At 37.2% G+C, this 27,939-nt stretch overlaps 1 protein-coding gene across 1 annotated transcript; it reads left to right on the forward strand.

The window, feature by feature from the left end:
* Window positions 1-8: 8 nt before the first annotated feature.
* On the forward strand, window positions 9-27,085 carry LOC144666951 (DNA ligase 4-like). Its single transcript, XM_078528396.1, has 30 exons — window positions 9-237; window positions 834-911; window positions 3,614-3,715; window positions 4,073-4,140; window positions 5,010-5,133; window positions 5,817-5,843; window positions 6,485-6,577; window positions 9,088-9,196; window positions 9,726-9,828; window positions 10,912-10,992; window positions 12,811-12,876; window positions 13,767-13,816; window positions 14,279-14,375; window positions 14,761-14,820; window positions 15,365-15,465; window positions 16,110-16,162; window positions 17,039-17,077; window positions 17,619-17,714; window positions 19,011-19,130; window positions 20,080-20,159; window positions 20,392-20,497; window positions 20,859-21,008; window positions 21,339-21,428; window positions 21,708-21,796; window positions 22,317-22,365; window positions 22,779-22,940; window positions 24,318-24,412; window positions 24,546-24,588; window positions 25,428-25,537; window positions 25,869-27,085. The coding sequence occupies exons 1-30, from the start codon at window positions 64-66 to the stop codon at window positions 26,008-26,010; spliced, it is 2,757 nt and encodes a 918-aa protein (XP_078384522.1). The 5' UTR covers window positions 9-63; the 3' UTR covers window positions 26,011-27,085.
* The last annotated feature ends 854 nt before the right edge of the window (window positions 27,086-27,939 follow it).

Raw genomic sequence — 27,939 nt, forward strand, 5'->3', positions numbered from 1 at the left:
CTCGGCACTAAAATTCAAGATGGCGGGTGCAATGTTGTGAAGCAAGCCAAGTTTACGATCAAAATGGCGGGAGTTTCTTCGGCTGAAGTAGCTTCCCAGGTGCCGTTTTATGATCTGTGTTTGTTGCTGGAGAAGATAGCAGATACGCCAGGAACTGAAAAGAAGAAGAAAATTTTGACAACATTCGTCAGTTCTTGGAGGGAGGCTCATGGAAAGCTACATGGAACTGCCAAAACAGTTGAGTGTGGTCTTTTTGCACCTTTGTCAATTTTGCACCCTTAGTAAGCTTGATGTTAGGCAGTGTAGCTTTTGTTTTGGACATATGTAACGTTAGATAGCAGCAGCAGCAGAACACTGCAGCTGGCGGACTGAATTTCATGCTTGGAATTCAAGTTTAAAAATTATTACTGAGATAATTTTGTATATTTTTATTTTTCCATATAACCATTGATGTCCTTATTAATAGCGAAGCTCCCACAAAGTAAATAACCAGGGAGCTCCGCTTTAAGGCTTGGCTAAATATATTTATGCAGCTATCAGTGTTAAGCCCCAGGGTGGTGGTGTGTGTGTGTGTGGGGGGGGGGGGGGCGTTTCCATGGGAATTTGACAAAATTTGAAGCTCTCCCAGGGTAAGGATTTTGACATCTTAAATGGTCTGCTGGGTTAGAAATTTAAGAGGAGATATGTGAAATTTGACATTCACTATGTACCCAGGAGTGGGGCATTCGACTCTAGCTTCCAAAAAATATCAAAATCCCCTGGGTCTCCCCCCCCCCCACCCTGGGGCTTGACATTGTAAGTTGCATTAATAAGATTTTTTTTGTTATCATTAGCCTGACTCATTCCATTCTGCTATGCGGCTGTTGCTTCCTCAATTGGACAAAGAAAGAGGAGCTTATGGAATAAAGGAGGTGTGAACTTTTTTACTAAATAAATATATTTTGTAATGGTTTTCTTTGACTAATTATATTTAATTATATATTCTTTTACTAATTATATTTTGTAATGGTTTTCTTTGAGCAATACTGACAGCTGTATGTCACAGCCAACACATCTTGAAAAAAAGACCTATTTTTTCAAACTTGTTCATAATCCATTCTTCTTTCTAAGCCACTTGTCAAGTGAGCAGTTAAAACTGCTGTTGGAAATTAGAATTCAAAACAGCTCTGACTAGGGCATGAACCGTGAAAAAATTGTTTCATGACGGTGATGACCTAAAAAAATACCTTCAGTTAGGAGTGAAAGGAAATCTCCTCTTGGGGAGTTTAAAGTGGTACTATGATCAAAATTTTACCTTCCCTTTTCTCTTCGGTTTTCGAAAGTACTTACATTAAATAGTAACCTTGCCAAATTTTAAGTTCAAATTCGAATTGGAAGACCACTTATTTCACGCGTAAACTTCGGCTTTGGCTTGCCGCCATTACTAGATTCAAAAATGTCCGAGGACTAAATAGAGATCTGGAACTAGTTGGGGCGAGAGCATGCTGACGTCATATGCGCATCAATGCAACAAAATGCCTGCTTCGAAGGCTGGAGTGACCGATTTGGACAAACATTGGTTTTCTTTTTAACCTGAAGTGGTACAGAAGCCTGGTCTACTGCACAAATGTTTTTTAAACATACTACAAGGCATCTCCAGATCACTTTTGCACAACATAGTGGCAGAAAACAATTCAAAAGATGGAATTTCGTGACATCTCAACGTGCCCGATTCAACCGTGCGAGATGAATAATCGATCACCTGATAACTTTGAGGGAAACTTGTACTCATGGAAATGTGTTATAGATATTTTCCCTGCAACCACTGTGAGGTTAACTTCTTAGCTTTTCGAGAGAAGTTGGGGGATTGGATAGAATGCGTGAGCAAAGATGTTTCGAAATTATCTACAGCTTACTGTATTCACTAATTTGTAGAAGCAAAACATTGGGTGAGTGGCGTAAATTTACTTTTATTGCTCAAGCGCTTGTTTTCTAGAATATTTATTTTTAAATTAATTGTAGATAAGTTTACTTTATGCCCAAAAAGGTAATTTTTGGACAAAACCCTGTATGTTTCTGAATTATCTCTTTCGAATGAACATACATTATGTGAAGTACACTACAGCTGCAGGAGGAAGCAAAACTGAGCAATACCATTTTACTGATTATAGGTACTGAGAATGTTCCCATTGTAATCCTCTGTATACTCTGCAGTCTTAATAATTGAAGTTTTTTTGCTCACCAGCACGTTCTTGGTGTTGGTCACTTGTTTATTTCTGCCATGAAATGTACAAGTAGAAGTAGTCACTACAAAAGGACTACTTCATTGTGCACTTAGAATAGTATTCATAAACATTTTCTGAGGAGTAAATTAAACTCAGGATTGAACACTTACAGCCTGTCTCAGAGACATACAGGCTATCCTGATTTTACTCAGTAAATCTTTATTTATGAGCCATGTGTACCCTTATGAGCCTTTATTTATGAGCCATATGAGGAGTTTTTAACATAGATTAATTAGGAGTAATTCATTTTATCCAAATTTTTATCATTGTAATTTTTTATCATTGTAATTTTTTATCATTGTAATATTTATAATTTTAAAATTGTTATTTCTACTGTAATTTATTGTCACTGAAAAGCCCGTAAGGGGAGTGTCAAATTAAAGTATTGTATTGTATATGTACACTTACCGGTATGTTGTGTGCAACAGAGCAATGTTGAAATCCTAGCCACCCTTTATTTTGAGTTTGCAATATTTTTTTGCATGTCCTTTTTGTTCATTAGTTGAGAATTTATGGGTCAACACAAAATGCGAGGCAGCGACGCATGCAATCCATTCCAGTTAGCCTATGTAACAGTGCGGTTAGCCTACAGTTAGGTTAGGTAGCTTGCAGTTAGCCTTTTTATTTGGAGTAGGGATTTCTGCCTTGCATGCCTTGCCTCACTGCCTTGCCTTGCACGCCTCGCACATTATTTTGTAAGAGTTGATTTAGTAGCCAAAAATAAATCATGTGAATGTGCCAGAGAACTCTTGAGTTGCTAACACAAGTACAGTCAAACCTGTACCATAAATAAAAATTTTGTCATAGTAATGTAGTAGTTGTATTGAGATGCAGTGGCCTAATGGTAAGTGTGCTGGATTTCGTATCAAGGGGTTCAGGTGTGAGCCCTTACCGGTGTCATTGTGTTGTGTTCTTTGGCAAGACTACTCTCATAGTGCCTCTCCACCAAGTGTAGAATGGGAATCAGCAAATTAATGGTGTGGGGAGGGGGAAGGGTAAACCTGTGATGAACTTGTACTTGCATTTATCTAGGAGGAAGTGGAAATACTCCTGGTTGCTTAATCCTACTTACGGGTAAGCCAGGATAAGCTTGCTTGATGTACAACTAGGCTTGCATGCAGACTTTGATTTTTTGTGTCAAGGGAGCAATTGTGAAGACTATTTATGGGAATTAAGTATATTTAACCCTTATGGAAGCAGAAATTTTTTTCTGTAAGTTTTAGAGGTTGTACTTCTGTTAATCACTGGTTTTGAACCTAACATGTTACTTCAGAATATTACCTCATTGAGGTGCAGTATACAGCTGTACAAATGTTGATCTTAACTGAGTTTTCTGTTTATGTTTTTAGGTTGTACTGGCAAAATATTACATGGAAATACTGAGTATAGGAAAAGACTCTGCTGACGGGCGTAAACTGTTGAACTATAGAGCACCCAAACATGCCAAACAGGTACAGTGTACATCACATTAATTTGCAGCTAATTTAAGTGAACAAGAAGATGAGAAACCCAAAATCTTTCTGAAGTTACACCAAAACATGCCATAAAACAGCTTGGAAAAACTTGTGACTGACACTGTATATTAAATTTAATTACACTACCCAACTAATACCATGAAAGCAGTAATTTAAAGGCTGGCTGGAGAGAACACAACAGAATTGGATTATATTGTAAAAGTAAAAAAACTTTTAGGTTTTAAAATAAGCCAAATTTTAAATTTAATTATTAGTACTTAGTAATAATTGACAACAAATTATTGACAATAGCTATTACAAAACAATCTCTTAAATTTTATCCATTTTTCTTAGGATTCAGTGGCTGATTTTGCTAGTGTGGCTTACTTTGTTTTGAGAAACAGGTGTCCTGAAAAGGGCAGGTAAGCTTGGCTAGTACACTGTACAATCATCTCAATCTGTGTACAAAATCTGTATACAAAGACCAGTCTATTATGTGAAATGTCCACTTTTTAAGGCACTGTACTATGTATGTTCACACTTACTTAGGGGTGTCGAATGGTAAAAGCGAGACTTTGCGAGACGGCGAGACTGAGATATATTTTCTGCGAGCTGGAGACCTTTTTAGCCTTGCAAAAGAAATCGAGACTCCGAGAAGGCCTCAAACAAAAATTCGACGAGACCCTTGAAATTTGGCTAAAATTTTGCGAGACACGCATTTTTTGAAGGACCATTCACCACCCCTTTACTGAGCACAATATTTCCAAAACAGTTCTACAGCACTTTGACACATGATTGTACAGATGTTTTCATTCAGTTTTACCCTTGGTACAATCTGGAATTTTCCTTTGTTTTATATTTATTATCATAGATTACAAAAACAAAAAAAAACAGAACAAAGGAAATACCTGAAATTGTACCAGAGTAAAGTTGAACTACAAAAAAGATAACAAAACGTAATTAAAACCTGAGCTATGTCACAATTACTTTTATTAAGTTATTTTTCTGATGTGCTAAATTACTTTCAAACTAAAGGAAACCTCAAAATAATAGTTTTCTTAGGAGGAAAAACACCAAAAACTAAAAATAAACTGAAAGTACATGTAAACATTAGAATTATTAGCTAAGGGCCAATGCAGATTTAAATGAATGGCAGAATGAGAAACTTGAGAAAATGGCCAATGTTTTTCCTATGCACTGTCTGTGATGTACAGTGACTTTTATTGGTTGTTTGAATCTAAAACTTTAATAATCAGTGTGTCTTATTTTAAATTCTGTGTGGAATTCTTAGTTTAAGGATTGACCAAGTTAACAAGCATCTTGATCAGGTGGCACAGGCAAATCTTGAACGCAAACGAGATGACGTCAAGAAAGCTCTACAACTACTTCTCAGAAACACAAGTGCTCTTGAACAGGTGCATATTTGGGTATTGGTCACTTAGAAAGGAATTTTTAATATATATTATATAATGACTAAACATGTACATAAGGAATAATTTTAAACAGTTATTGGATGAGGTTTTTGTGATATCCAGAATAATCAAGGTTGAGGTAAGTGTTATCAGGCTCAGCTGATAACACTTACTGAGATCTTGATTATAATTCTGGATATCACAAAAACCGAATTTAATAATTGTTTTATTATACATTGTTTTTCTGGAAAAAAAAATAAGGACAAAACGATTACAACTGCGTTCTACTAATTCCTACTTGTCGCCTTGCTTTTGAATGTTTTTCTCTCAAGGTATTAGTGGAATATTTCCTTCGCAATCTTTGTCGGTCATTTTGTGCTTTCCGAGAATTTACTGTGCAGCAATTTTTCAATTTAGGTAAATCTTTTGCTCGGTCAAAGAAGCGAATCGATGAACTATGAATTTCCTTCGCTGTCAGATGTATCCCACATTGCTCTCGGAAATCATGCATTGCGCACCCAATCTGCTAGCAGATTATTCGCTTATCTGTAGGTTGCGCTGATTCTCAGAATTAACTGTAGGCTCTTAGCCAATGACAAGACAGATAGTGACTGCAACAATGTATAATGAACTAAATAAATGTCTTCAATGATTAGGGAATTGATGTTTTTCTTTTTCCTACATAGAAATGGTTAATCAGGATCATTTTCAAGGTGAGGTAATTGTAGCAGTAGGATCATTTTATTTTACATGAAAGGATGATGATCCTTAAGTGCTAGGGTCATCCTCTTTCCATGTAAATGGCCCCTTATAATTAGTAATTAAAGAAAATTACCTGGAGTAGAAGCAAGAAGGGTTCACGTTAGTGGGAGATTTGAGTTATTAAGAGTTTGCGGTTATCCTTTTAGCCGATACATTAATGTATATTTAAAATTACCGCTTTTCAATTGTTTCCTATGTTGTATCATTTTTTCCTTGTTATATGTGTATTATTTTAAGTTTATTTTTGCTAACATTGTTGTTATTTAAAACTGTTATATACTTTGTTTGTATTATTTTGAGTGTCAATAAAGTATTAATTAAAAAAAAAATAAAAAAAAAGAGTTTGAGGTTACTGGGATTCAACTGTATTACATTTACATAACTAATAAGCAACATTTTTAACACTGATAAGAAGAATTTTTATCTTGGTGCCTTTTCATTTAATAAAATAATGTGTTTTTTCCCCCAAAATTTTGGATATTATTAGGACTGTTGGGAGTTAAGGGGTTAAATGTAGAATTCAAATGCTATAGATAAAACTAAGAGAACTCGTTGACTAAAAACTTACCAAACCTTATTTTGTTTATACTAGGAACTAAAGATTGGCCTCAGCGAGAACTCTGTTTTTAACGTTTACCATCCTGATGCTGTTGAGCTTTACAGTGTCTGTAACAGTTTACCCAAGGTGAGAATTATACATGCATGTGTTGGCATTAAATAAGATGAGATGATTTTTGGCTTTTTTCGGAGGGCGGGGGGGGGGGGGGGGGGGGGGGGGGGGGCTAGTGTAACCAATGTCATTCCTTATTACATCCCTTAAAACTTTCATTTTCCAATGGTCCTCTACTTAAGGTGCCCTGCATACTGAAATAACAAAGTAGATCAGCAAGTAATCAATCAATCAATCAATCAAATCAATCAATCAAAACCTTTATTTATACACGATGGGATAAAAAAGCTACATAGCTTGAGGGGTCGTGTGTAAATAAAACATTAAAACTAGTAGATAAAAAACATTAAAACTATATTAAGGTAAAAAAGCTAAAAAGCTAAGCTAAAAATAGATAAATTGCTAAAATTGTTACAATGATAAAAAGGTAAAAAGCGTTAAGATCTCTTACAATAAAGATTGTTAAAATTGTTTTTTTTTTTTAATTATGTTCGACTTGTTGGTCATTGTCACAAAACTCTTGAGAGACATCGCCTTGTGACACTCTCCTGGTAAAAGTTTCCAGAGCACTGCCCCTCTGTAAGATGTTGAAAGTTTCATTATATTAGTATTAAATGATGGGGGAATTAGTAAATGTTTTTTTCTAAAATTGTAAGAATTTCTTACAACTTAGTGCCACTCCTTGAATTCTCTCAGCCCAGACAAGGGTAGAATGCATTAATTACCAAGATGGCAATTAATAGTCCCGCTATCACAATTCTAATGGTCTTCTTGCTCTTGTTTTCAAGACAGATTAAAACCAATGGTTTTGTGTGGATTACCACACACTAAACCCTATCAACCAAGCTCGCTTATTGCAGATCTACTGAGGGGATGCTTCAAAATACATATTGAAAAATAAATCAATACAATACAGTAAAACCTCTTTTAATTACTATGAACACCAAGGGGGCAAAGTTTAAAGCAGAGCTCACTTGTCCATACTAGGGAAGTTAGGTAGACATCTGTAAGGAGAGGATCTACCAGGTTACTAGTAGCTATAAAGATCCTGGTTTTCATCCTCAAGGGGATTGGCAGGTAGAAAGGTGAATAAAATTTCAAGGATCTTGTCTGGCTTAAGTTAGTAACTTAACATTGTTAAACTTTTCACATGTTTATTTATCAAATCGAGGAAGAAAATAAAACCTGCAAAGACCTCCTTTTAAACTCAACGCCAATAGATGAGTGCACGGGAATGGTGCCTGAGACTATGTGGGAGCCGCCAGCAAGCGCCAATGGTAACCATGACAACCCTGGGAGCAGCAACCACCAGGCACTGTCACACTGAGAGAAAAAACTCAGTGGAAGGCAAAAACTAAATACTTACCGGTACTTACCTATGGGAAAGGGCGGGTGGGAACGTAACGGCTAAAAGGTATAACTTGCTCAAAAGACAATGCGAGCGAAATGGCTTGACCGGAGGCCGCCCCAACTTCAGGGGAGCAGCCGCTGGCCAGCAAATATTGTCTCGACTTTAACCTTGCCTAAATAACAGTTAATTAAAGCTGATTTCCAGTCCGTACTGCGCAGACTCGGGGTTTGTTTACGTTTTTGTTTTGAATTCGTTGAAACATTACACTTCGGTGACAGCATACATGACGTTTTTTAGTCCGCCATTACAGTTCGTTTCGTTCAAGAATTTCTGATGAGCTGAAACGGTTTGAAATAGCGTCAAGGTTCTTGTACTCGTTATTATTTGTTCTGCAAGGATATCTGGCGTTAATAATGAAGAAAAAGGTAAGTTTGTCGCGGAATTTTTAGTTTTGCTTACAAGTAAACATTCCCTTCGTGTGGGCTCACATAAACATTGCAGCCGAGATTGCGCAGTACGGACTGGAATTCATCTTTAACCACATATAACTGCAGCAGGAATATTATAAGACAGGCAGGTAGTATATGCATGCAATGCACTTTTAAACAAAAGGGGATAACATAGCTTACATGTATGTACTAAGCTCCAGTTAGTATATGCATAATTATGCGCTAAATATTTATGTGATTCATATCAAACAGGAATAGACCTTGTGCAAAAATGGTTGTCATTAATTTTATTTCAGTTGTTTGGTAAAGTTTCTTAAAATGCTGGTGGTGACACTTGAAAATATTATATGGAATGATGTGCTTCTCTGAGAAGTTTCATTGTTTCTGGTTAAAAGCTAAGGCTGCAGATTTGTAACTTATTCAAATTTAAGAGATTTGTATGGAAAAAGCCACCCTGGCCTCCCTAGCCTCATTTTCATGTTTTTGGAAATGTCCTTATAACTTCCCATTAGATAAAGTGTAGCCTTTAAACTTCATACACTTATTTACTTGACTGGATCTTTAAGTTAATTAATATCAAAGTAATTTAATTTTGTTGACAAATGATTCTTTTGGGAGCCGAAAATTAAAGGCAGCCATATTTGCATAGGTTCTGTACAATTTATTTCAATTGTTTTTTTAAAGGTTACCAATTTTATGTATAAAAGATTATCTTCTGATCAAAGGTATGCTTGGATCTTCATGATCGTAGTATCAGGATGAACGAAGCAGAGATGACTTTGTTCTCACCATTCAGACCCATGTTGGCCGATAGAGGAAGCATTGGAGAGGCCAGTAAATTCCATTAATGTTACTCTAAAAGTCACTGAACAGTTTTTAAAACAGTCAGGTTGTATCTAAAGGTTATTGACAGTTTGCTAAATGTCTGGACCAATTTTATTTATTTTTCTCAAAATGAGATGTTTTCTGTTTAATTCATAAATTAAATTTAATTAGGAATAGTCACTTTAGAGCAGTTAAAGTTTGTAGTTTTGGTTTCTTGTCATGAGATGAATAGCAGGCAGATCAGATTTGAGCAATTAATAAAAATATCACCATCTTGTTGAGCTGTGTATCACAGGTTTACACAGAGCCTGAAAAAAACCCTTGATTTTCAGCTTACCGTTCGGACAGGCAGCTGTCAAAATTTACTTGTCCAGGGCAGTTGCAAGCCGAAAATTATTTAATGTTACTTGCCTGGCAGGAAAATCTACTTGTCCTGGATGACTGGACAGGACTATTTTGAGCCTGCTTACAGGATGACAGCAACATATTGTGTTATAAACATTTTTTAAATTTATTTCTCTATAAATTTCACAGGTAGAAAAGCTGATGGACAATCAATCATTTTACATAGAGACAAAGATAGATGGAGAGAGAATGCAAGTCCATAAACAGGGAGATTCTTTCATGTATTTTTCTAGAAGGTATCGATCAATAATTGAGAGAATTTGTTTAATGTATCAAAGAAATTTAAATGTTATGATCTTCATATTAATTGTCATCTTATTTCAAGCACTGAGAAGGGAGGTGATATTATGACACACAACATACCTTATTATAGGAAATTAACGCGAATTTTAAAAATTTGCGTTAATTTAAGTCGCTTTAATATTTGTTAACGTTAATTTCCGTGCCGTTAATTAAGTGGAGCATTAATTTCCACGACCTTAATTTCCATTATTTTGGCCCCAATTTTGTGATACAGTCCAGACGTTCTTATTTGCTAGGAAAAGGCATTATTTCTTCAGGGTGGACGCTCAGAGTGGTCAGATTCCTTCGCTTAACCCATACGTTTGGGTTTAGTATTGTTTCCGTCTCGGATTATACGCCTAGTGTTGAAATAAACTTGTTTCTGTTGTCTCAACAAGTGTTTTTCTTTGTGTACGTCGCGTTAATTTCCATCATTTTGAAATGTTACCCTCTCTTTCGCATTAATTTCCTTTATTGGGAAGTAATAATTATTTCCTTCGATTCGCGTTAATTTAAGTCGCGTTAATTTCAAATACCTTAATTTACACAAGCGTTAATTTCCTATAATAAGGTAGTATTTTTATTGAAATTGATGGTGTTTGGAAATATGATGAAACACTGTACTGTCTTGAGTGTTTGATTTATCTTTTTAATTTAGGTATATGAAAGTAAACTGAGAAATAAAATTGTAACAATCTGTGCTAACTGAGTGAAATCTTAGTCAGCTAGTCATTTTTCCTGTATTTTACCTAAGCCCAAATGTTCATTCAAAGAATCATCATGCTACTGTACATGTACCCCGCAAAATCACTGTGTTGTGTCTGCCTTGTGTTACCATTACTGTGCATATATTCTTGGAACACAGGAGCTGAGATGTAACCATGACGCACTTTATGAATACATGACTGTATTACATGTATTCATAAAGTGCGTCATGGTTACATCTCAGCTCCTGTGTTCCAAGAATATGGTTTGACTATGGAAAGAGTCTTGAATATTGCTTACAAACCATGAACTTAATCTCATTTTATTTGCAGTGCCAATGAGTACACTCATGTGTTTGGTTCTAACTCATCTGCTGGAGTTCTCACACCTCATATCGCTTGTTGTTTTTCAAGGTATTTGTCATGTATTTGATTAAAGAGTAATTGAATAGCTTGATGCAAAGGTATGCTAAGTGACTTTTAAGATGAAAAATCGTTTTTTCCTTCAAACGCGCCTGAATTTTTGCTCAAACGTGCCAGAATTTTTGCGTGTGGTCTTCGATTAAATAGAAAATCGTTGTCCTTTTGTTGGGGGGGGGGGGGGGGGGAATTTATTCGCTCGCTCAAAAACGGGATCTGGAAATGAATTTCTTAAACTACTTTGTGACGTAAGCTTACGTTTGAATTATTTTGGCGCGCGAAGCCGAGGCAACGAGACTTTCAATCAGACCAGTTGAAAACTCACCTTACGCATTAGAAGTCCGCTTATTTTCGCTTATTTGACACATATTTACGCCCGTCTGGTGGTGAAAGGACATCATTAAGTCTGGAAACCCGTAAGCCACTAGCATATCTCAAAGAAGCGAGATGTGTTGCTGCCTGAAGATTGCTAAGCCCTGCCAAGACTGGCGGTAAACTTGGCTTTCGAAGGCGCATTGAGCCAGGCGAGGTCTAGAAGCAACTTCTGTTCCAAAAAACGTTATTTTCTCGAAGTTTTGGCTCATTTGCCTCGTGTTGCCGCGTTGAACGTTTGGAAATAAGGAGGTGCTTTTAGACTTATAAAAATTCTCTTAGATTTGGCGATAGGATTTCCCGTATTTCAGCTACTCAGGGATATCCCATAATAATCTTTAATGGATACGTCATTCGATACGCATTGTCACAATAAACAAAGTTTGTTCGGCACGGCAAAGACGGAAAACGCTCACTCAATCAACAGAACACAACAGAATCGACAGAAAAGGATAATTTTTACCAAGAAAAGCAACAAATTGCTTCATTTCGACAAAAACTAGCCCTAAGCTGCGATCCTTTCCAGGAATAAAAGGCCTGAATGTTTAAAAGAACGATCGTTGCTTGTGAGTCAAGATCAAATTGCGTTACGCGTGACTACGGAGAGAAACTGGGGAAAAGCGAAAACATATTATGGATTAACCTTTAGCAGCCTAAATTTGCTGACTGAAAACAAAACATTGAACATTTGGCGAGTGCATTTGTGGTTAGAAGCTGGCGAGAGGAAAGGGCAACGGCGTAAGTCGTTTTTGTTTAAGGATTTCTCGTTCATTTTGCTATATATTTTTCACTTCTTTTCACTGTTCAGTCGCTCAAGTTTGTCGATCGGTCAAGTTCAATGTTTATATAACATTCGTGACACTTAACCCTAACCTTAACACTAGCTGACCCTAACTTTACTTTACTGTAACTGCTAAGTTTAATCCTCTTTCTCTCTTTGCCGCGTGTTATTGTTTTAAAGTGACCATAGTTCTAGTTTTCTCGAAGACAAGGTGCAAACCAGAAATTTTAATTCGAGGACAATGTTTTTCCATTAAATTGAAGACCACATGCAAAAATTCGGGCACGTTTGAAGGAAAAAAACGATTTTTCATCCTAAAAGTCACTTAGCATAGTTTTGCATCAAGCTATTCAATTATTTAAAAATAGTTATTAAAAATAAGTATGGGAGGTGCAATGGCCTAATAGTTAGTGTGCTGGACTCTGGACCATGCCTTCCTGGTTCGATCCCTGGCCAGGGCACTGTAAGTTACAGTTTGCCTTTCATTTTTGTAGTGCGGCTTGAAAAGGCTTCTAACTACAGTTTTGAACAAATGTTTCTGGGAAGCTCACGATTACATGTAGGTTTTCTAATAACTATTTATTTTCTAAAGCAAGTAAACTATTAATGTTATTTTAAAAAATACAATTTTCTAAAACATATTTGTAATTTTCATGTAGTTCTGTACATTCTTGCATACTGGATGGAGAAATGATTGTGATTGATCCTGCAACAGATGTATGGATGTAAGTCATCAAGCCTTCAGGAACTTCATTATTCTATTTTATTCCTTAGTTCATTTGATCCCTGGTTTGTTGGGTCACTCCTTTTTTTGCTTGTTTATTCATCTGCTTAATATTTGTCTGGCCATGTCTCTGTCCTTCCTCGCTTCCTTCCTTCCTTCTATCCTCTCTTATTTTAAATAACTCATAATAAACTTCTCTCAGTCTTCTTTTTTTAAGAGTGGTTTTCACTTGAGTGTCAAAAGTAATTTGCATTTGCTTTGGTTTTGCATTGCTATGCTTAGTGATTGGTTTAAAAAAAATTGTGCCACTTTCTCAACCATTCAGGAGTAAAACCAAAACCAAGTCTGGATCATGCACAGGCAGTTTCTTTGGGGAGGGGGAGGGGAGGGGGGACTCATCTCACTTAGGGGTGTAGATTTCGGATTTTGGTGTTCTGGGCAAAATGCCATTAGTTTAGCCATCAAGGTATTTAGGGTTGCACACGAAGAAATATACAAATAAAAATTCTATTTTCAGTATTTTGGTATCTATTAGGGGTCCAAAAGAGCTTGTGCCACACCCAACTTGGTCTCTTTTAGATTTCTTTTGAAAATTTCTGACGAGCATCCCAACCCTTTTATATGGGAGTCCCCATCCCCCAAGGATTTTCTTGTGCTTCATTCTGGTTAGTACAAACATTTGCTTCAAGTTTTTGGTTCACTGGATTGTCCCCTTTCTTTGTGATTGGTCAGAACCATTACTTTGGCTTTGGTTTTATGACACTCAGTGCTGAAAAAATGTTTAATCGCTGATCCCTGATTTAAATAAATTTGTTGTTGTGTTGTGTTAACATGTACAGCTAAAAACTAAAGATTGCTATTATTTTATTAATTTTTCTGAATGTTTTACAGATCCAAAGGCATGAATGTTGATGTGAAATCTTTAACTACTTATGAAAACGGTTAGAACTCAAGATCCACTGTCACATTATTATTAATAAGTAATTTAATGTTAATTATTAATTTGGCAAGTAGAACACATACATAAGTTGTAAAAGATTTAGGAAAGTTAAGTGGCGGTAGCAGAGACATTAATAAGTAGAAAATAAGTAGAAAATTTCAGTAAAAACACCTCCCCTCCCTCGCTGTCTCTGAAACCCCCTCCACCATCCTTGCCTACCCCCTCCCCCCCCCCCTCAGATTTGCGGACAACCTCCGGATTTTCTATCCAACCCCTTATTCACTTTGCCACATTGGAAACATTTGGTGAACCACTATTTTCTTACCCTAAATTTTACCTAGGTTGAAAAATTATAACCTAGGTAAAAAAATGTTAACCTGATCATTTCAGTTCAAAATTGTCATCCAGGTTGTGATTCGAGGCATTTCTTAATATGTTTTCATATTCATTTTTTTTTTTTCAGGTCATCATCCCTGTTTTGTTGTGTTTGATATGCTTGTTATTAATGAGAAAAAGCTTGCCAATGTTCCTCTGAGTGAAAGGATCAAATCCATGGAAAAGTAAGTTGCTGGAACCTTGACTTTTCTTTTCTTGTAGTGTTGCAAAAAAATAATCAACATACATAGAATTGAGGACCTTTACTGTTTTAGATGTTCTTGGTTTGTTAGTTTTGCTTCTTTACTCTATAATAATTTGCCCAATCACTGTCAGTCAATTGTAGAATCACACTACTTTGCCATCTGCCACTTTCGTTAAACTCTTCACTGACTAGGTTTTCTTTCTTCTTTCTTTCCCAGAAAATTCTTTCAGAAGTTTCCTAGAAGTTTCTTTAGATTCCCAGTTGTTAGAACTGCTCGAGATTTGGATCAGCGTTTGTTAGAGTTGTTGCCCCTCGACAATCATCCCTGTCTTATTGTTTGTTATTTTTTTAATTATTCTTTTTAGAATGCTGAAGCCCCATCCTGGCTACCTTCAGTTTGTTGAAAGGCATGATGCCTCAACAAAGTATGTATATAAACAGTATGACTAAGAACAGACTTTGACATCACTGAGTAAATGTAATTAATATTTTGTAATTTATTTTGACAACTAGGTGGAGCATGAGCCCCTTGCATAAGGTTACTAGATGTGCAGTTTGGTCAAAACATTTTTTCATTTCACATTTAATTTTGTTGGTGGTCTGTCAGCTAACTGTCGATAATCTGTTGGTAGACTGTCAACTGAATGTTGGCTAATAGCTTCCTGACAGCTTCATGTACTTCTGGGAGCTATTGCTCATGAACACCACACTAACATTAAATTAAAATTTTAGTAAGTTCCCATCAAGCCGGAGCTTATCCCGGCTTGAACCCAGACCGTTTGATCTGGAGTTCAGTGCACTAACTTTCAAGCCACCATGTTTCCCCTTAAGTAGCTGGGTCCGAAAGGTAAAAGTAAACTTTCATGTCAGTCAAGCTTAATTATTAATTATTATAGTTTATTGAAAAATGATTGATCATTTAAGGGCCTGATGTACGTGCATTGACAATTGGTTTTCTATATCCTCTAGGGAAGATGTAGTAAAAGCTCTTAATGATGCAATTGACAAAAGAGAAGAGGGCTTGGTCATCAAATCACCATCCTCTATATATAAACCGAACCAGAGAAGTGGTATGCAAAAATATATGTAATAAATTAATATCAAATCGATAATATGTAATTATTCAACATTAAATTTCTTCTGTTAACTGATTTTGGCAATTTGCAGCTCTCTTCATTTGCATGTGAGGTTATAGCTAAGCCGTGTTTACACAAGAAGTTTTTATGTGACAATTATTTGTCTGCAGTTCATAGTTTAGTGTACCATTAATGACCTTGGACAGCAGAGATACACACACATACGCGCACACAGTGCCCAGTGCGAGATTGGGGACCACATATGTTGATGCAATATTTTCCATTATTTTTATGTACTGTAATGAGTCCTCTACACGAGCAATTTATTTTTTGTATGTGACAATTTTTATTTGCCACATAAAAGCTGACACGCCAGCTTGTCAACAAATATATTTGTCACATAAATATTGGCCATTTTTCTCATATACATGAGCAAATAAAAGTTGTCACATAAAAATTGCTCGTGTAAACGAGCCTTTAGGGAAGTCAGCCCTTGTTTATTTTAATTTGTATATTATATGTTACCCATTTGAAATTTGAGTAACAAAATGATGTTATTTACATTTTACGATATTTAGTACTTAAAATGTTTAATTTGAAGTTTGGTCATCTCAGTGCGTTGTCCTTTCTCTTGATAGGAAGTGGCTGGGTGAAGATCAAGCCAGAATATGTTGATAGTTTAAGCGATGAGGTAAATAGTTTTTCATTGTTGTGCATACAATTTATCAGATCAATTGAACATAGTGTAGACGCTTTACAGAATCCCTCTCACATGACCTTGTCATTCATAACAGTAATAGTGCAACAAAATGGATATCAGAAATGAAAAGAGCGTGGTAAAATTAGTAAAATTACCAATCTTGAGATTATTGTTGTTTAAGTGCGAAAATTTATGGCCGTTTCAAAGTTTGAAAAATTTTGAACTGAGGCTCCATCCAGAAGTAATTGTTTTGACTTGAAATCGAAACTTTCTCTTTGGGAATTGCTCTCCGTCCACACGAATTTAGTGAAAACAGTGACCGAAAAAAGGAACTTTTCAAAAAAGCTCTACAGAGTAGAAATTGAAAGTGATAAATGATCATCGCAGTGAATTTCCAATTTAGGTCACAGGTTTGAATTCCGTCGAAGCCCTGAATTTTTTTCAGGCTTCTTTATTCCTATTGCTTAAATTGGAAATTCACTGCGATAATCATTTATCACTTTCGTATACATCCGCAGTTTATATATGAATCATTTCACATACATTACATCAGAGTGGAAATATTTTTGAAAATGCCGTTTTCTTGTTTTGGGGTGGACGGTGCAAAGGGAACTTTTGAAAACGACAACGCCACCTGCTGTCTTGGTTAATGTGCATGTTCCGTCAGGGTATTAGCGTTTTCAAATCGTTTTAGCGTTTTCGTGTGAACGGGCAAAAATGATTTGAAAATGGCATGTGTGGACGTGAATTTTTTGAAAACAGAGGGAAACACATCCGTTTTCAAACGAAAACGGATACATGTGGACGGGACCTGAAATCAGTGACTCTACACAGTTTATAACCATATTTGCTTTGTCCTTTATTTAGTTGGATCTGCTGATTGTTGGTGGCTATTTTGGAGTTGGTGTAAGTACATTACCACTGTACATTCATAAAACCATGATACTTAACAATTATACCATGAGCGTGCGTTGGCTATAACTATCTCATATCCAACAAACGAGTGGAATAATTGTTTTATTAAAACACCAAAAGAATTGCAACATTTGAGCTCCCCAGCTATTCTCGCCACGCTAACACCTACCATATTTTTGGCTCATATATGAGCTCATATACCATCACCTGTAAACCAATCAAAACTCGGGAAATGCAATATACCAATGACCATGGCTAGTTTTTAATAAAGGATGATATTTTATACTAAGACTTTTGTTAAAGAACAGAAGTTCTGCATTAATTGCAGTCAAACCAGATGTTCTTTTGATGGGAAGTCTGCAAAGTTGTGGCGCAATGTTCGAAGTTTGATTGAGGCAACTTTGCAACTTTTACTTCAAATTTTCTCAAGCGAGTTGCCAAGTTCTGGTTTTATTTTTAAGAGTAACCACATCTTCTCTTTGTGTCTGTTTTTTTTTTTTATTATTATTATTATTATTATTTGTGTTTTTAGCGCCGTAGCGGCATGATATCTCATTTTATGTGTGCAGTGGCCGTGTCATCCAACACTCCAGGTGAACACCCTAAAGTGTTCCACTCATTTTGCAAGGTAACATGTCCAGAAATTCGTTTCTAAATGATTCAATAATTACGTTTTAGCTACACTTAGCAAGACTACAACAGCAAATGTTTTTCAGTTTATGCAAGGAGAGACTTGTATTACCGTATCAACGGCAAAAATGAACAGATTGCTACACGATAAGAAGGCGTTTCCTTCATTTCGACATTATGTGACCATTGTTGCATTGTAAATACCGCTATCATGAGTGTAATTTCTAACAACCTTTGTAATCCTTAGTGTTACATGTAGTGTCAATTGTGTAATTTTTGTATGCAAACAAAATTTTTTCTAGAAGTCTTAATGTGTGAAAGTGCGTTACTTGTCGATGAAAAGTGCTTCTGTACTCACTAAGTTGATCAACAATCGTTTGAAAATATTGCAACGTGTTGTTAAAAAATTGCAATAATCAGCGGAGTTTGACTTTTTTTACCCAAGCTGTATATGATATCAGGTCAGTGAATTGATATCATAGGGTAACTGGGCAGTATATAGAGCCTGTGATTGGTTGATTTCAAATTTTTGTTCGGTGATAAGAAAACAAAATGTTAAAGGGGCAGTGTCAAGTATAATCTTCTAAGTTTTTGTGTGAACTGTGCTAGAATTATAAGGTGCACTCACTATTTAACAGAATAACCTTTGAACAACAAAAGAAAGGCAAAAACTTGTGGTTTTTATGTAATATATCAAACACGAGAGGCAGTGTTTCATCGGGATATCCAAACACCGAGAAGAGAGTTGAAAATACCACGCGCAGCGGAGTATTTTTGACGAAATTCGAGGTGTTTGGATAGCCGATGAAACACTGTCTCGAGTGTTTGATATATCTTCTCAATCGAAACAAAAACTACGGAGTAAACGGAGAAATAAAATCGTAAAAATCTATGCTATATAAGATCGGGTTTCCAAACCACCGTCACGGTTATAATTTTCTTTGTTTTAACTTGATGAATTATTAATGAGTTTGAGAAGTGATTTTGTTCAAACTTGAAAATGTCGGCCCGGCGTTTTCAAGTTTTAGGCCACTACGTTCCTATTAGTCCGTGACCGCACCACTGTTTAGCAATTGCCATGACTAGTACAGTGCATTTAGCAATGCCAGGCCACTTTCTGCACTTGAAGTGGATTTCCAACTAATTCCAACACCTTCATTGGATTTTCAGATAGCGCTGAATGTTGGCGATACTGCCCTTTAAGTAACAATCTGTCAAAGATGTAGTTGTTATGCATTTTTCCAGAAAAATAGGAATTCTCCGTGAGTGACCATGTCATCCCTTTTCCATAAAGGTGGGGTCCGGTTACACAATGAACGAGCTGCGTGAATTAGATCAACAGTTGCGTCCACACTGGAATGTGTTTGATACTAAAAAGCCTCCCACATCTATTATTCTGGCACCTGGATACAAAGTAAGTATGAGATGAGCATCTTCATCTGTTTTAGAGCAGAGTGCAGTTTTTTTGATAATAGACCATTAAAGAAGGGGAACCTTTTCAAAAATAGGAAGATTTTCAAAACTTCTTTTTTTGAAGTGTGGAACTATGTTAAGACACTGGCGTAATCTAGTGCTGATCACATCTTTAATTATTTACTGTAGACACCCATTTAAGGGATTTGAAGTAACGCATGCAAGTATGCTCCTATTCTTGGATGGAGAGGTGCCTGACTCGTCACTGTCAGAGCTTACAGCTTACAGAAGCGATGCCACGAAATCTCAAGTTATTTTTTACCGTGTACAAAATAAATTTCAAATTGAAGGAAACTTCACAAAAATAGTTCTTTAAGTAAAAAACAAACATCTAGTACTAATGAACCAAAAATAAACTTGTAAGTACGGCTTAGAAAGAACAAGACGGATTACGATGCGTCACCAGTAATGTAGCTCCTTTAACTTTTCTTTCCAAGTGCCAACACTTGCATCGAGAAAGCACAGTAAGAGTAAAATGCATTAAATAAACACACAACACAAGAGCGCCGGCTGCACTTGCGCTCTGAGTGTAAAGCCCTGGCCACACGGTAATGCAAGTAGATGCAAGTTGAACTTGCGTACAGACTTGCGTTGGGTGGCCAAACGGTGAAAAACTTGCGTTAACTTAAGTGCAGATTTGATTTCGACCAAAGTCAACGCAAGTGTACGCAAATCAGCGCAAGTGCACGCAAGTCCTGGCAAAGCGGAGATGCAAGTTTACTTGCGTTGCCGTTTGGCCAGGACTTAACAAACCAATCTTTGATCCAATAAGCTAACCATGCTATGTACGTATACTACACCACTGGTTCTGTGAGTTGAAGTGAAACTGAACTTTCAATTATGTTTGTTTTACGACCTTTGTAATAATATTATGATTATTATTACAACAGGAAAAACCAGATGTGTGGATTGAACCATCCAAGTCAAAGATAGTTCAGATCAAGGCTACAGAAATTATAACATCCGACAAGTAAGTTTGGAACTATATCTAGAAAAACGCTTTGTTTTCTGTTGCATACTAATTAAGTGTTGGCTTTGAGGTTTGGAGAAAAGTGATCTGTGGCTCCCTTGAGGTTCCACTTTAGCTGTATTTCAGACGTTTACTTTGGGTTCCACTTTAGTTATATGCCAAACTCTTCCAGCAAAGCTACCTTGTTGTTGTCATTCAGGAAATACCAAGCTATATTTCCCTCTCTTTGCAGGTTCAAAACTGGTATCACTCTTCGCTTTCCAAGACTGGAGGCTGTTCGTAATGATAAGATGTGGTATGAATGCTTGGACCTGAATGAACTTGCCAGGCTGAAATCGGTGAGAACAGAGCTTATATTTGTCTGTTCAAAATCAACTGTTAATATGAACAGAACAGAACATCACTTTGAATCTAGATATAATGTATGAAGATTGGGAATATTGGGAATGTTGCTCATAATTTTGAAAACAAAATTAGGAGACTATTCAGAATTTTATTACACCGTGGTATTGCACAATCGGTACCCCCTCCCCCGACCCATTTGTAAAAGTTGACATTTGCTTTGTCACCAAGGAATTTGTTTTGAGTAGCTTTTTTTCTGAGAAAATTAAAACCATTACCAAACGATAACCACATCGTAACAGCCTAAAGTGCGTTTTTTTCCAATGTAAGGCCTGCTTGTTATTATTTGTAATGCAGATGGCAGAAGGAAAGCTGACGTACCAGCACACTAATGCTGAGGAGAAATCTGAGCCTGCCAAGAAAAGGCGTCGGGAAGCTGCAAGAATCGAGCATACGCGTACTGTGGCGCAGCATTTTAAACCGGCTGATGTGTCATCTGTTAAAGAAGTATGATCAATGATTCCTGATTTCCTAATGTGTTATCTAGAGTAGATCCCTGCAAAGTGAGGTTTGTGATTTTGTTGGCCTATCGGCTCGTGTAGGATCATGTCGATTGATTGACTGATTGATTGATTGATTGATTGATTGATTGATTGATTGATTGATTGATTGATTGATTTCTAAAGGTTGTGTTTGATCACAAAGATGACGTAACACGGTGTTTATGGCAAAATTTGGCGGGGGTGGGGGGAGGGTAAGAGATCCCCAATCTCTATGGACGGTGTTATAGTGATAAAGCAACTAAAGTTCAAGTCATGTGTCAAATTCATGTTTCAGGTATCACAAATGTTCCACGACAAGGAATTTTATATTGTCAATGGTCCTACGTCGCATTCCAAGGCTCTACTGGAGAAGAAAGTTGCTGAGGTATTCCTCACTATCAGTTGTTCATTTATCAACATGCTATGGCTAGAACAGTATGCCCTGATACCCCGCATTTGAAAAACACCAGGATGGTAAAAGATAGGAAAGTTAGAGATTTAGTATCTCATCAAGAAAATTGTAACTTTTTTCATTCATGTCCGAAAAAAGCCCAAAAGATGTCAAAAATGGTTAAGCAACTTTTTTTACGTGGCGTTTTAAAGTACGAGCACTTTTAATATTTTTCATGTTTTAATATATTTTATCACTTTTTATTCTCGACAGAATGGAGGCACGTTCACTCAAAACCCTGGCCCTGACACGTTCTGTATCGTTGCTGATAGAATCAATGTGAGGGTTAAAAACATCATCAGGTTAGGAATGGTCCATTTGTTAGCCACTGAGTTGTTCAAATAGAAAATGCTATGTAGAAGCCAAGACGACACGCTAACAACGTTGCACGAGTGGTTTTGTATGGCAACGAGGCTGTGTGTACACTTTGAGTTTTTTCCCTGCTTCATGTCACTGCGACGTGTCCCAGTAACGATCCCTTCTTGACAGTACCCTGCCGTTATATAGTCAAACACGAGAGACATTGTTTCATCGGGATATCCAAACACCGAGAAGTGAGTTGAAAATACGACGCGCAGCGGAGTATTTTTTACAAAGTATGAGGTGTTTTGGTAGCCGATGAAACACTGTCGCGAGTTTTTGATATATCTAACTACGGAGTAAATGGAGAAATGAAATCATAAAAATCTATGCTAATTAAGACCGAGTATCCAAACCTCCTTCACGGTTATGATTTTCTTTGTTTTAACTTGATGAGTTATTAATGAGTTTGAGAAAGTACCTTACCGTATAATAGTAATCGTGATTTGTCGTCCTTTATAGCCAGAAACAGTTCGATGTTGTGAAGGCATCGTGGCTTATAAACTGCTTGGTAAGTGTATCACATTTATAGACATATTAAACGTATCCGGGTGGCTTAAAATTCCATATTAAAGACAATGCTTCTTTTCTGTTAATTTGGCAATAATGTATTCTTAGTAAATAATAAAGATGGTAAATTTTAAGCTCGGTAATAAATAGTGAAGATGAAGTATTCAACATGACTCGAGCATGGGACAAAGAAAAATTCTGAGTCCCCGACGGAAATCGAACCCATGGCCTCCCAGATACCGGTTGGGCGCTATAACCGACTGAGCTACGAGAGACTCGTTGTGAGCTGGGCCATTTTACTAGGTGGATAAGTGACACGCGTCCTGCATACTGCTAGGATCAGCAATGTCGAATTCATCAAGTTTGTAGTAAATAATAAAGATGGTAAATTTTCTTGTTTTTATTTCATGGAAGGAATGTGGTGAAGTGAAGCCGTGGCTTCCAAGTGACATGTTTCACTCGTCCTCACGGACCGCTGATAAATTTGCTGAGGAGTATGATCGCCATGGAGACAGCTATACAGAGAATGCAACAAGTGAATCCCTCAAGAAAGTGTTCCGTAATGTCCAAGAAAAAGTAAGTTGGTATAGGAATGCGGTCAGTTCGAGAAACAATTAGGGATTAATTGTACGAGTGAACAGATCGGACTTTTTAGTAATTTTAAAAAGTCCGATCAACAACAACAAACATCCTCTTTATTTTCTTATCATCGGAGAGAGCCTGGGTCGAAAACAAGATGGCCGTGTTTTTTGGCTTCTGCTGGATACTGGCCAAAATCTTGTTTTATTCGTTTCCTTTTTGACTATTTTGTGTCCTTTGTGTATTCCATTAGTTACTTTCTATATACCAGAATGTCAACTATAACAACAGAGCAATTATCGACTATTTTAGTGGAAAAACTCGATGAGAAGCTGGCGCCATTAAACTCGACCGTAGCTGAGCTGAGAAAGTCGCTCGACGAAGCAATTAAACACGTGAAGTTCGTTGATGCAAAATACGATGATCTGCTAAAGAAGATGATCACAAGTACAATTAATCGATCGGTTCACAAGTACAATTAATCCCTAATTATTTCGAGAAAAAGCTCGATTTTCTTTTAATAATAATGCTACCGTAAGTACAAGCTTCTGAATCGAGCAAATTTTCGTGTTTACACGAGGTAAAATGTGTCAGGCTTCCTTTTGCCGTTGTTTAGCTCATGTTGGATTTGAAAGCCAATGAATGTGAGCTATTTATTGAAAAGACTACTTAAATAACCTTTATGCTTTCTTGTTCCTTCATTTCTAATCCAAGTTAAATTTGTCGGTTAGGATCCACGATCATTGTTTTCAGATCGATTGTTGACGATTTGTAAGAAACAAAACCGCAAGTGAAGCAGACTGGAAACGAGTTGTAATAGTGGTGCGGCCGCGTTTTTTCTTTTCTTTTTTTTTAATTGCATATTGTCGAGTTCTGTTTTGTGTGAAGAGCAAGAAGTTAAAAGGAGATTTGAATGACGGTTTTAACACCACGTTGCAGGCAGCTGCGGCAGTTACCAAACTTAACAATGTCACTTGCTTAAAGAAATACAGGGAATGTATAATAGCAAATAAAGGACAATGTTTGAATGGTGACCTGTTAAAAAACAGAAGCAAACGTTGTGATATGGCTGTGGTGACATTGCAGTTTTTGACCGAGTGAGGTCGGTCGGGCCGGAAGACAGCACCATGAGCGAAAGCTAAGTATCTTCCTGTCCGGTCCGACCTGACTTGGTCAATAAGCACCTTATTACACGAAATTTTCACAACAACTTATAAGTTTTTTGGAAGAGCGAAATTTCACGACACTTGATTTTCGCGAATTTGGAGAATTATCAAATTTTCTTTAAAAAAATCGCGAAGAACGCGGAAATTTGAAGTTGAGAAAATCAGTTTCGTGCATTTTAAAGCTTAGTTTGGTCAACTTTTTTTTCAGAACTCCGCAGTTCCACTATCAACAGATGAAATTCTGGAAATATCACAACGCTATTTTTCCGATAATTCGCCTCTGGGATTATTCAAGCATTGCAGGTAACACAGACTTTACCTACAGCTTATTAGGTTAAAAGAGCTCAAGTCTTGCAATGGACTTCAATGATTTTTCCAGTCTCAAGACGTTTGGTGGATGGCCAACATTCATTGTATGTTTTTGTTTCGTTGTTAGGGTGTATCTTGATCAGTTTACTCGTGTTGGGGATAGTTCAACGGTAGGTGAATCTGTAATTGACTAATATTTCTACACTGTTTGTAATAGATTAGCATGTTAATTGTGTTGTAACCAATCTAAATTTAGATATGTTAAAGTGTATATGACATGAAAAATATTTTCTGCCAATTTGAAAGGCCTTTCGAAATACAGAAGAATGGCGTTTTTCTTTTGCATTATTAATTAACCCTTCTCGCCCTCACTCTCTCTTTTGTTCTAAATGTAAATGATTGTGATTGATTTTACTGTTATGTTCGACTTATAGCTTTAAAATCGTTACCCTCCAACCCTCTCTCCTTTCCGTCATCTCTCCCCCCTTCCTTCTCTCCCTCTCTCTTTTTGCCCTCTCTCCGTCTCTCATTTGCTCTAAATGTGAACGAATGTGAATGAATTTGTGATTGATTTTACTGTTTTGTTCAACTTACTGCATTGAAATCAATTATCCCCAACTTCCCTTCGTCCCTTCCTCAGTTTGCTATTCATTCCTTCATTTGTTTTAGAGCCAATTACGTATCATGTTTCACTGTAGCCTGCGAACATTTTTCTTGTGGAAACACATAAGGTCATAAAACGTTACATCTAAAGCCCGGGCTAAACGAGGATGAGAGTTTATGCGAGTTCAAACTCTCACTCTCGTTTGGCATGGAACTCGCATGCACTCTCATCGACTCACATGCGCTCTCATCAACATTGAACGTGATCAAATTTTTCATGAGAGTCGATGAGAGTTCGACGGACTCTCGTTCTCGTTTGGCCCGAGTTGATGATAGTCGACGAGAGTTAGTTAACTCTCATCCTCGTTTGGCCCGGGCTTAACGTTGTTCCTGTTTTTTTTTTTAGCGAATACCTAACTGCAGTTTGGAGCTAGTTGGTTTAAAGCTTCGCATGTATGGCGCCCAGGTCACTAGCAGTCTTGACAGCAAAGTAACACATGTTGTGATTGACGGAAGGTTATTGCAATTTCCATTCATAAGCTACTGTAAAATAATGTCAAAATACTCCCCCCCCCCCCCCACGCCCCCTAAATTTGTGAAAACCTTGCCTCAAACATAACTCAGGGAGTGAAATTAAATTTTGAAAGATCAAGCCTTTAAAGAACAGTAATTCCTGCTTATATAGAGTTTGTTTTGCTTGGATGTGATTGTTTTGATGTTGTTGTTGTTTTGCTGTTGTTTGTTTTGTTATTGTTGCTTTTGTTTTTGTTGTTTTGTTGTTGCAGTACGTTCACGACAGATCTTTAGCAAACTACAGCTAAATACCTCATTTATTTTATTTTTCTAGTAAATTTTGCCGATTTGAAGAACTTCAAAAAATAACCCAAGAAAGGCATGCAAGGCAACATCTTGTCACGCTAGACTGGGTCACGCAATCAGTGGAAGCTGAAAAGGTCTTACTAGAAAGACATTTCAGACCATTATTATGATTGCTCTCAAATAACTGGGAGGCCTGGGCACGAACGTTTGGCGCTAGGATTCCCAAGATCCTTTTGACTGGTTTCCAAACAGCAACATGGACCCAATTATAGCTCTAGCAGTTTGTGGCTTTATTGGAAGTCCTTATGAAACCGGAGTGACTCGTTTTTGAAATATTACCAAATGATTTACCAATGTTGGAACGTTGGTAACGGGACTGTCTTCAATCATATTTGGTGGCAATTCCACAGTCACAGACGTGAAAGATGTGAGCAATACATCGTCTACCTCAAACACACGTAATATATACCGTAAAATTCCGGTTATAATCCCCCCCGGCTTATAATCCCCCCCGGTTATAGGCCCTTCTACCTGGAAACAAAAAAATACATCCAATTATAAGCCCCCCCCCCCCCCAGGATATAAGCGCCCTCTGTCGGATGGGAGTACTGAAAAGGGCTAAATGTTGCCTTATTGTGCGTTTTTAACTAAAAAACGCATTTCGATCAACACTCCCGTGGCCCGTTTCGGAATGTTTTTTTTATTATTATTCCGCTTATAAGCCCTCCCGGATATAAGCCCCTCCACTTTTAAGCCCACCCAAAAACCCTGAAGTTGTATAAGCCCAGGGCTTATAACCGGAATTTTACGGTATATTATCATGATCAACTACACTTGTAAATGAAGAATTATTATTTGAAATGGCAAAGTAGAACAAGTTTTATTTCAATTTTAGCAATAAATACATACAAGTAAATACATTCTAAATCGCGAAATACAATGAGCCCAATGAGCTCCGTAAGCCCCACATCGACAGCCATGATATTGATGCTAAAATATGACATTAATATAAAAACCCAGTCGATCCTCTATCGACAAAAGTAGAGCGATCCCAAGAGGGAAAGCTTTTGTAAAAAAATATTCCATCACACGTTTTCCGTCTCACTGGTTGTCTAGATTCACACCCAAGCATATCACGTCAACAAAACCGGGCCTATGTGACTGTTCCCAGTACGAATCGCTGTACTAGCTTGATCTTGGTTTTACTTGCTGTATGCATAAAATCTTCTTCAGAATAGTTTCTTATTGCATACATACATCTTATTAGAACCCAGCAAGAGGACCGAACTGGGGTATATCGGCCCGAGGTCTTGAAAGTACGGACCTAGAGCAGCGAGGTCTGTACAGAAAACACCAACACTTAACTGGTCTGGTCCCGAAGGAAACACACACACTTAATGACTGTTCCCGAAAGAAACACTTAATTTTGTTTCCTAAAAGACCAGCTATTAAGTGATTTTAAAAGGAAAACTTGAAAAACAGTGGTCGTCAGTCAACATTCGCCGTTAACAGTGCACCGTTACCTTCTGACGTCATTGCAAGTGTGCAATGTTGACAACGTTGCCCGCTCAGGTACTTTAACTCAGTTTTATTGTTAAGCCTGGGCCAAACAAGGGATGAGAGTTTTCGTCAACTCTTATCGACAATCATCAACTCGGGTCAAACGAGAACGACAGTCCGTCAAAATCTCATTGACTCTCACGAAAAATTTGAGCACGTTCAAAGTCGATGAGAGTTCCATGCCAAACGAAAGTGAGAGTTTGAACTTCCAAACTCTCATCCTCGTTGCCCCGGCCGCGCGCCACTGTTAAGTACATTCTATCACTGGGACCAAAGTAGCTCACTCTTATAATGCAGTACGTTTATTTTTACTGACACCTTTAAAATTTTATTAACATGTGTTTAGCCAGTAAACAGGCTCCCCAGTGGAGATAGATCTCACAGGGGAAGATCCCCCCTCCCCTCTACCCCTCTATCAGGGTTGCCACAGGTCTGGAAATGGTCAAGGGAAAACAATCTTGAAGTTTAGGGAAATGGCAGGGGAATTTTGTTGACTCAAGGAAAATTGAAATTATAACACCAGATTGATCGATTGATTG

This window comes from Oculina patagonica, chromosome 9 (genome assembly GCF_052425735.1).
Source record: "Oculina patagonica isolate OP01 chromosome 9, crgOcupat, whole genome shotgun sequence".
NCBI lineage: Eukaryota > Metazoa > Cnidaria > Anthozoa > Scleractinia > Oculinidae > Oculina > Oculina patagonica.

Excerpts from the sequence above, each read along its gene's own strand:
- LOC144666951 (XM_078528396.1), top strand. The coding sequence starts at position 64 with ATGGCGGGAGTTTCTTCGGCTGAAGTAGCTTCCCAGGTGCCGTTTTAT. Across the intron at positions 20,498-20,858 it reads AACTTGCCAGGCTGAAATCG|ATGGCAGAAGGAAAGCTGAC; the intron begins GTGAGAACAGAG and ends TTTGTAATGCAG. Across the intron at positions 22,366-22,778 it reads CGTGGCTTATAAACTGCTTG|GAATGTGGTGAAGTGAAGCC; the intron begins GTAAGTGTATCA and ends ATTTCATGGAAG.